Here is a 10,485-nt window from a genome sequence, read left to right on the forward strand (position 1 = left end):
CGGTATGCGCAGTTTTTGCGTTCATTCACAAGTCTACACTCTTCGTCGTACCAGCCAGATCTGGTGTTGCCACGACGTTCTCCTAAAACGTTTTTGGCACAGTTCGTGATCGTTGTTTTTAGAGCATCCCATCTCCCGCTCGTATCTGTTTCTCCTTGTAGCAGTAGTAGAGACTCATCTATGGCTCCCTGGTAGGAGAGTTGGACTCGACTGTCCTTAAGAGAGTCCGTGTTGTATCGTGTCTGCGTGTTGCTTCTACCCACATTGGCTCGTGGGCAGGCGATCCTGCATCTTATCATTAAGCCAACCAGGTAATGATCAGAATCGATGTTGGCCCCCCTATAGGTTCTGACGTTTAACAGACTCGATTGATGGCGGCGGTTAATCAACACGTGGTCGATCTGGTTGGAAGTGGCTCCATCCGGGGACACCCACGTGGTTTTGTGAATGTCCCGTCGCGCAAACTTGGTACTTCCGATGACCAGATTGCTCGCTGCTGCGAACTGGACCAATCTACTACCGTTTTCATTGCTGTGCTCGTGTAGACTGTGGGTTCCGATGTACTGGCGGTACATCGACTCCCTACCGACTTTAGCATTGAAATCCCCCAGGATGATTTTGACGTCATACCTGGGGCAGCTTTCATAGAGTTTCGCGAGGCGGCCGTAAAACAGGTCCTTCTCCTCTTCATCTTTGTCTTCGGTAGGGGCATGAACGTTAATGAGGCTTATATTATGAAATTTGCCTCGCATGCGCAGGTAGCATAGCCTATCGTTTATAGCCTTGAAATCAATGACTGCGGACTTCGCACGTTGACCTACGGCGAAGCCCGTGCCGAGCATGTGGTGGCGGTCGTGGCAGCTATAGTAGATGTCGTAGCTACTGCCACGCCTATTCTGCACACCACTGCCTAGCCAGCGTATCTCTTGTAGTGCGACGAGGTCCATGTTTAGCTTGGCTAGTTCATCGTCCAATTGTTTCAAGGCTCCGGTTCTATACATTGTGCGTACGTTCCATGAGCCCATTTTAATCGTTGTCCGGGGGCGTTGCATAGGTCCGTTACCGTTGAATCCGTTCCGTATATTGTTGATTCGTCTTTCCGTAGTCCTTGTTACTGGGGCCGGGTGACTGGCCCTGCGACCCAGTGGCAGCTTTGGTTGCGCCTGGTTGCCCCCCAGGCGTTCAAGCAGTCCGGCAACCCGGACTGCTCACCCCCCTTCTGCCTTAGCCATGCATCCCCATCCTCCCAAGGGGGTGGGATTGTACCCGTTTACCCAAGCTCGGATAAGCGGGGCTACATGTACACGGTCTGTATGGCTTGGACATACCAGAATAGGAGTTGGGTTGGAGAGCCTATGTAGCCTTCAGGAGGCGTCGGATCCTACCCCATTTACAGACCAAAATGTTCTAATAAAAAGGTAAACTAATCATAAGCTTGAAAATATGTAAATCCACCACACTAACAATATTCTTTCATTCAGATTTTTCCGTTACCCACGTTCTACTCGTTGCGTTCGATATTAATCATTTATTTACGAAAAAGGGCCTCTTCATGTAGGCGTGCGTGAGTGGGCTGGCGGTGAGGTCAGTTTGATTGAGCCACAAGCTATGGATAAATTATTAGTCGCCGGGCCCAACCGACGTAAACCGTTCCGCGTCCGAGGAAGCGTAATGTGGGTCAGAGCGAAATGGCCCGGCCCATGGCCAGAAACCGCAACGGTCGTCGTGAATTTGCGGTTGAGTTCGTACGTTTGCACGCAGCTGATAACCACTTCCGTCACGGCGCGGGTTCGGTTCAAACAAAATGACCGCTGGCTTTTGTCTTCTGGTTCAACATTTTCTATTCAAAACCGTGACAAGACATGTCTCGGACCGCCGACGGTTCACTTCCGACCGTGCCCTTTAAAGTTCCGCCGTCTGCCGTGAGACAAAACAAAACACCCTCTTCCCATTATCGGCCACGGTTTGGCACGGTTATAGTTTTGCCTTTTTCCAGCTAGGAAATTTGAACACACTTTTTTCCCCAAGCTTACCCAACAAACCAGCGCTACTCGTTACTAATAATAAAACAGCGTGCCGTGCATAAAAGTATTATGAAAATACAAAATGAAAATATGCTGTGATTGTACAATTTGCCACACAAAAAAGGGTAACTTTTGCGACAAACTACAAGCAACATTGTTCAGACAGCGAAACATGAAGCTTTACAACACAACTAAAAAAAAACACGCAACCCACCAAAGACCAAACAACGGATCAGGTTGAGGAATGAAAAGTAAAGATAAAAAAACGTATAAGCTACACACACCGGTTTGTTCTGGTACGTCCGATTCACTTGGCCCTGTTGTTTGGCCTACACATGTTCCTGCCAGCGTCCCGCCCTTCTGCCCTACCGAAGTGTACCGTTTTCTCAGGTGTTGTATTCAAAAGCCAGGTTGGCAAATTCGTCATGGGCTATTTAAAAAAATAAAGAACCCGCATTACGTGGTTTGCAAAAAAAGCTGCATTTGGATTTTTATTTTATTTTAAACGAAGCAGCCATATCGTAGCAAAATGCGGTGGAAATTAACACACACACAAATAGCTACCCTCTTGGTATGTTCGTCTGTGCATTTTATTAAATCCGCCATCGTGTTGGATGCAAAATGCATGTTTCGTGTTCTTTAATGGATTTGAAAACATTAAACGGCGTCCAATTGGGGGGACAGGCACATATACATACATTGTGCCTGCAAGTGACCACTTTTCGTAGTTCAAATTAAAATGTCGCCCCTCCTGTTTCCGCTGGGCCATCGAAGATTTCCATTTCCCAGCGCCTCGGGGGGAAGTAGGTTAGCAAGAAGCTCTTCAACTACATCGGCTCGACCTACAGGATGCCCCGACTCGACGCAGTTCCCATGCTGGTACTTTTTAGTCACTGATCGTGCAGATGTGGCGTGTGCTTCTAAGCGTGTGTCCGTGTGTCCATTTTCCTAACGAGAAGCGCACGCGAGAACCGCGCTACCATAATCATCCCGTACAGTCGTGTGCGGGCAAAACGTCGCATCAAATGAAGAAAAGCAATATGAGTCGCTTCGAAAATCGGTAACTTTACCGTCAGGTTCGTGCACGGAGTAGAAAGTACGACAACGTGCATTGCTTCGGACACGAAAACCGGCTCCGGTCAGGCTCAGCAGCGATTTTCCATGCCAGTATACTAGCAGAGCTGGCATATTTCGACAATGTATGTATGTCGCTAGTACGCGGCAAACGGTATGCACCTTGCACATGCACACAGGACCATCTTCGGCAGGGCAAAAGTTTCACCACAAATCAGCTGAAAACGGGCAGTCGCCTTGTTCGATTTATTTTGTTTTTTTTTTTATTTATTCGAATTCCCTACCACAGCGAGCGCCACTTCAAGCAATGACGTTTGTGCCAATTCCCCCCCCCCCCTCCCCTCTTCCCCCTCCATCCACTCACCGGATGGCCCGCCTTCCTGGTCGTGGGTCTAATTTATGCAACTGCATTTTAAAATCTAGGTTTGTGCTGTCATTTCGGTTCAATCGAATCACGACGGAACGGGAAAATGGGACCACGCGATACACACGAAACCGATTCCGTTCTTGTTGCGAACCGGGCACAGGCCGTTCTGGAATGAAGGTGGAGTGAGAGGGGGTGGGGGTGAGGAAGTGTACTGAGGTACAGCAAGACTGGTTCCGATCGAAAGGAGAAACAAACGTTGGCTATCAAGTAAACAGCTGACACAGTGAGGGATTTTCTTTCATCGATTCGCGAGGTTTTATCTACTTTGTTGATTGATAGTTTATGAATAAAATTTTAGATTAATGAATTGAGTGTTAACTAAGTTTTAATTAGGCAAAAAAAATTTAATTTACAAAACATTTACAAATTAACTCTACTTACGTTTTATTATCACAACTTTGTTTTGAGTACATTGCGTAAAAGCTTTAAGTAAAGATTCTAAATTCGGTGTTTTCAATCATGGCAATTTTTACTTGCTTTACTTTTTTAATTCTTACATTAAAACCAAAGGAAACACTTGCAAGCCTTATAAAACGGAATGCATATACATTCATATGTGTATGTAAATACAAAAAAACATGAAGCAAGTACAGTTATTTTGCTTATAAACTGGCATTAGTTATTTTATCGATGGTTAGTAATAGAGGCGCTATAAGTGGGACTTTCCCTGCATATTTTGAGATATAAGGGTAAAAATATTTTCCATCTTCCAAATGAAAATCATAACGGAATAAACAATTGCTTGAATTAATAAGCTTTTTATAGTTATAACAATTTTCATAGTGATTTTTGAACAGGTGTAGAAACATCGATCAAACAGTTAATCGTACCCAAATACCAGTTAACACAGGCCTGTATTGAAAGGGTTTGAAGGCTTTTTTCTTCATCTTTTCAGTCCACTCACCTATTGGACACCCTTTGGCTTCATCTACCTTCTTCTAATATTTCTCGAAAAATCGTAAAAAGGTTACCCGAGCGGCAACGTGTTCGATGAAGTCTCCAACGGTTTTTTCGTGGTTTCGTAAGGTCCCGCCAACTCTTCCTTTTCCCCAACCGTCCTCATGCGGGAACACCGCACGTCCACGGCGCGAATGGAGGATTACGCCATTTCGTCATAACATTTTCACCTTCTTTTTTCTGTTTGTTGCTGTTGCACGGTGTCCTCCATCGCTCATTTGGTTGGCGCACGTTTCGGAGCGTTTCTTTTTTTTCCCGCGCTTTTACTATGATTGCGCTGGCCACCCCGTTCACCTTCTCCTACACCTTTCCCACCCCCGAGAGTTGGTCAGTTCGGTCCAGCGAGGGGTTTGAAAAAGTTTTCTATTTTGCGGTCGCGCGGTTTTGTGGTTCGCTTCGGTCGCGCGTTCGGATTGCGTGTGATGTGAAAGTTTCTAAATAAAATTTATTTATTTTGCCCTTCCACTAGCGTGCCGATGGACGCCGTTTTTTTCCCGCGTTGCTTTGGTTATTTTTCACCAACAGAAAGGCAAAACGAGGCAAACCCCTCACCCGATCGTCAACGTATCTTTTCATCATTGCCTGGGGCGGGCGTAAAAGTTTGAGTGGTTCGTCGTTCGTTTGGGGATTGGTTGATCCTCCATTTGTTGTTGTTGTTGTTTTGTTGTATTTCCTTGGCGGTTAAATAGCCCAAATCTTTCCCTTCCTTTGCGCAGCGGATCTTTAAGGCGTTCCAGGTTTGTGATTATCGCATCGATACGGTTTGTTTTCTCAGTCAAGTGTTTTGGGTTTGAACTGAAACCTCGCGTACCGATTACCGGCAAACACGATTGCCGTTCAACGAAAATGGAGATCAAACACATTTGGCAGGTTTCCCTTCCCAATATTCCAATAAAGTCAAAAACAATCCTAATGGAAGGGATTAATACTTCCGCCAGACAAAACCCGAGGTGATAAGATAAATTGATCCAACTTAGAAGAGCGACATAGATGGTAGAAGGTCATAATTTTTATTCTCTATATACTTTACGCTGACTTTGTATTTTCTTTTGTACAGTATGAGAAGAAATCCACACTTTTTTATTGTTGATGAGTTTCGTTTTTTTTTGAGGAATGAAAAATCAGAAAACTAATTAACACCACGGAAGTCTTTATTCTTCAACAGTGAGCTTGTCAATAAGAATATTAGACGGAGGAAAGAAGTTTTGAACGGATTAGAGGATATAACGAATTTATATTTATCTGCTTAAATAGTGCAACAAAAATCTAATCCATAATATTCATAATAATAAAGATGATAAAAATGGACAAACACTGATATAGCTGGAAAATGCTTAATACATTCAAGCGTTTCGTTGCAATAACACATAAAAGCAATTTATGTTCCAAACAAAGTAGCGATGTGAGTAATTGACGTGGCATTTTATAAACTTGATAAAATACACTGTAGGATTATCCTATCGATAAAAAAACGAATCAAATCATTGAAAGCATGCTAACCACATCATTCCCGGTTGACAATCGATTGACAGTGGTCGGTTCATAGGCCGCCTGCTCTGCGGGCGGTTGCTTTCCTCCCGTCCAGGAGCCAGAAATATATAATGTTGCCAATTCTCCCAATTCGTGCCGGAATCCAGGATCTGTCATTTGCATCATTTCACGGAACGCTGGCGCCAAATGTAGCCTCTTCCGGGACACACACCTTTCCTGGTTGTTGAAAACTAAAAAAAATATAACGCGCAAACATAGCAGGCCGCCTTTCCCCAACCCAATCGGCATTGTGGCGTAATCCTGTTCTAAAACCGCACACCATGTGTCGTCCTGCCCGTGACGGATGCTGCAAATAATGTGTCAAAATCTAAATAACATTCACTGGCCACTGGTAGAAATGGACAACAGTTCCGATTGCGGGAATGCCGAAGTCAAAGGATTCCAAAAACGAGAGATACAGAAAGAGACAGATGCTGAGGGTTGGTTGTTGAATTTCCCAACCCCATTCCGGGCTTTCCCAAACCCGCATCAAACCCGAGGCGCCTGCAAACTTCTGTTTTCTTTTTCACTTTTTCCTTTGTTTTTCACCCCAACAAGGAGTGGGGGGAGCCGAGTGCAAATGATGGACATTAAGCTTTAAACTGTTCATTTCGTTGAGTGGTAATTGCTGTACAATAGTCCTCTGGGACAAGGACTGGGGAACGGGTAGTTGGGCACGGTTTGCAGCTCGAACCGGAACACTCCCCACTCCCCGCACGCAAACAAACAAACGACATACAGGGGAGCATTCGTTTGACATTAGCATATGACCTGACCTCCCCCAGCGCCCCGCGTGGATACGAGGGACACCGGGGTTGGAGCCAAAAGGGGGGCCCCTTTGGAAAGGGTAGGACAGAATGTTGTCATCAAATGAATTAATTCATCCGCACACTCCCTTCGATGGCCACCCCGGTCCGGGTCCCGATTGGCCACCGGTTTTCGCTTTGCGAGGAATTGATAGAAAAAAGTGGCAGCTCACCAGTCGTTGGCTGGCGTTTTCTTGCTGCTATTCCGGTTTTATTAGCACAGGGGCAGAATTAGAGGCTTCCCTTTGGAGAATAGTGCCGTATGGGATAGAATGCATACCAGGGGATTTGCATGGCCCCGAGGGATGTTTTAGTAGACACATACAGTGAGCTACAAAATATAGTACACGGCTTTGGTTTTGTTGACATCCTAGTGGAGCGTTTTTTACCTTTATAAATTTAATTTCTAATCTGCGTTTTGATATTACTTTTCTTATTGCATTGGCATTACTGAAGGGTTTACGCTACTGTTTTATGCTGTTAACAGTTTAAATATCCTAACATTGGATTCTTAAATAATACACATCGTATGAATCACAAGCAATTTTGTTTAAGCCGGAGATAAGAAAAGCCAAACATTTTCTGCAACTAACCATTCTAGCTGAAGTATGCGTAAAGTTCGTACCAACCTGTAGGTGAACACGCAAACACGTCATACATTTGTATTAGCGCACACGTCCTAATGCCACCCCGTCGCGTCGATCTCCATCCGTCGGATTACCCTTTCGAGTATACATTTCCCTACGGGGAAGTGGTTTCGAATCCCCTCTCTCCTAGGCAAACGTGTGTCTAATTTGGCATGCAAAAAGTAAATGATCCGACAGCTCGCATCGCAATGGCGGACACGATTAGGGCAGCTTTGATGATGAGTAACGAGGACGGCAGGTGGATAATGTTACTGGCGCACGAAGTTCGCCATCGAATGCCTCCCGTCTGATAAATCACGAGGACGGTCCAGGAGAGGTGTCCCAAAGCTGCGAGGATGATTAATTTTGAGTCCGCCCACTGTGCCACCCGGGTGCAGTAAAATAATTCAATAAAATTCAACAAAAGCTAAAACGATAGAGAAGTAAAATTAACAACGAGAAAATGCCAACCAAGAAGAGGGATAGATAAAGCGTGAATGTAAATCGGGGGCAATCAATTTAGTGCTGCCCATCTGTGAAATAAAAGGATTATGCAGCTTTATTTTAACCTTATTAAAGCTGCCGGCCGAAGCAGTGCACTTTTGCAGACCGTTGCGCGATTGCCACGTCGTTCGCTTCCGTTTAAAAAGGTGCATTAATTGAATTTGAATCGAAGCAGTGAAGTGCATGTTATCACCGTGCTGTGATTAGATAGTAAACCGATATTTTTTCTCTTCGGAAGAAGGTTGGATTTAATTAAATTTAATTACATTTTATTTACAATAAGAATTTTTAATTGTATCCAACTCTTGTAAAATATTGATGGAAAGCTAGTAACAGTAAATAACATTCAGCTTGAATCAAAATAGTGTAAAATGGGGCAATATGCATGGATTACTCAAATGCAACCGCATATTTTATACTTCATTATGTTATCAAAAACTAATTAAAGATATGGTTTATGGAGTGGTAAAAAATGTTACAGGTAATAGTTTGGGTGAAAACCCTATAAAGACGTCATACTGCTGTTTTAGTTAGGACAGGTTTCTAAATCAACTATGAAAAAGGGTCTTTAAAACCTGGAACGAATTGGTTTCCATAACTTTTTGAATTTTTACATCCTACCCCACGATAAGGGCTTTTTTATCATTTACTGGGGGAAAAGAGAGGTCTTGAATAACTTTTTGCAGATATTTAATATTTTTTTACATGCTTTCTCATGAACGGACTGCAAAACTTTAATAGATTTTCGCTTCATATTGCCACACGTTCCCTTATGACAAATAAAACATTGTCAATGGCAGCTTCGAAGCGAAGCTGTTAATGTTACATTAGTTCGAGGCGAACATCCAACGTAAATCCTCCGACCTCCCATCTCCGCCGACGGGTGACACCGTTCACCGTTTGACGCCCTGGCCAGATGACATTCGTCGTAACTCACAGTTACGTAATCCGCCTGCATCACTGCATCACAATCCCGGCGCTAGGAGTGGTGTTGCATCCGCGAACAAACACCAGCACCACACCATCACCGAGAGCGTCCACGTCCACGATGCGGCGGAAAAGCTTCGTATCGTTTAATGACAATCGTAAATCAAAGGCCGACATGGAAACGGTGCCGCGTCTTGTGACCAGCCTTAACCCGAGGCCAGTCCGTTGGACGGTGCTGCTGGCAGCTTTGCAAGGTATAGAGGCAGGTACCCGCTAAATCCTAGTCGGCAAACGGTACCCGATCTCTAACGAGTGGCGGCGGTCCGAAGCTGTCACTGCAAAAGCTGCGACTGCTACCCGACGGGTGCAATTTAAAAATAATATGCTAAACGACATTGCATTAATCCGCCTCACCTTGAACTGGCAGCTCCGAGTGAAAGGGTAGCGCAAAGGGTATGGATCGAGGGAGAAACAAAATCACACAATGCAGGTGTTGCTTTGTTTCTCAGTACTAACGATCGAACTTGGCTGCACCTAGTGTTGCAACTGCACTTGGCAGAACGATGCAGGTGGTATTAGAACTCTGAACTGTACGAATCAGGGGTGTCGATAGCCGTGTTGGGGAATTTTCCAATGTGACTAGATAATCTCTACACTAGCTAATCCACCGCACCAGCTTATTCAATAATCTAAGAGTATGTTAAACTTTTCCACCAATTTTTATTACCACTTCACTTTCTGGTGGTTTTTCACACGCGGCACCGTTTTTGTAAAATCAAATATTTCTACTCAATGTTTTGTGGTTTAACAATTATCTGATGATTGTACACCATCCGCTGGCAAAGTATACAAAATTCATTGGAAAATTCCAAAGCAATCAAAAACTGAACTTTCCACAACCACACCAACCTACAATGATCGGTTTAGAATTGCACAATAATGAAGTTGTCGATTAAAGAGCGACATTAATGAGGAGAACAAATGAAGAGCCTAAATCGTAAGGTCGATAACAGTATCTTCTTTCATTTCGTTACAAAACCTATCCGAAGCATAACCAACCCCATCTGTCTGGGCGTATGTTGGACGAGCTATTTTCAGCCGGTCGAACCGAAAATTAGCATCGCCCTGATTCGATCGACCGACCGTTGCTAAATGCCAATAATTTGATAGATGATCTAGCATTATTTCTAGAGGGCACAATTTTAATTATCCCAACCCATCCACCCGCCCCCTTCGCCGGAGACCCGTCCCCTTTGCGGAACGTCAGTCCAAACGCCGTTTTGGCACGTTTTGCGCTTCATTACGAAGGAAATTCGAACGACCGCCAGGTTAAATATAGCTTACACCCGGTTTCTGCATTCTGGCATTTTATTATTATTAAAACTGCATGTGCATGTGCAACCCCGGGATGATGGAGGCGGTGCCCAGTTGGAAAATGTGCTGGTGGGGTTTTTTTTTCTCTGACTGCACTCGTCGTTCGTCATCAGCTGATATTGTTTACGCAACAGTCCGCTTTGCAATGCGGAGCGTCATTTTTATTTCTGGGACAAATATTAACATTACGATTTGCTAGAAATATGGACTTTTTGAAATTGTTGTATAATTTAAAA

At 44.3% G+C, this 10,485-nt stretch overlaps 1 protein-coding gene across 1 annotated transcript; it reads right to left on the bottom strand.

Annotated features, from left to right (window-relative positions):
* Positions 1-25: 25 nt before the first annotated feature.
* LOC131293345 (craniofacial development protein 2-like) lies at positions 26-1,001 on the bottom strand. The gene is made up of 2 exons (XM_058321425.1): positions 354-1,001; positions 26-82 (listed from the first exon to the last, which is right to left on the bottom strand). The coding sequence occupies exons 1-2, from the start codon at positions 999-1,001 to the stop codon at positions 26-28; spliced, it is 705 nt and encodes a 234-aa protein (XP_058177408.1).
* Between the last annotated feature and the right edge of the window lie 9,484 nt (positions 1,002-10,485).

The sequence above is a fragment of the Anopheles ziemanni genome, chromosome 2, assembly GCF_943734765.1.
Source record: "Anopheles ziemanni chromosome 2, idAnoZiCoDA_A2_x.2, whole genome shotgun sequence".
Taxonomy (NCBI): domain Eukaryota; kingdom Metazoa; phylum Arthropoda; class Insecta; order Diptera; family Culicidae; genus Anopheles; species Anopheles ziemanni.

What these genes read in the sequence shown, in the direction of transcription:
- LOC131293345 (XM_058321425.1), bottom strand. Translation starts at nt 1,001, where the DNA reads ATGTATAGAACCGGAGCCTTGAAACAATTGGACGATGAACTAGCCAAG. An exon ending in ATCAATCGAGTCTGTTAAAC is followed by an intron (nt 83 to 353) that starts GTCAGAACCTAT and finishes AAAACGTTTTAG; the next exon opens with GAGAACGTCGTGGCAACACC.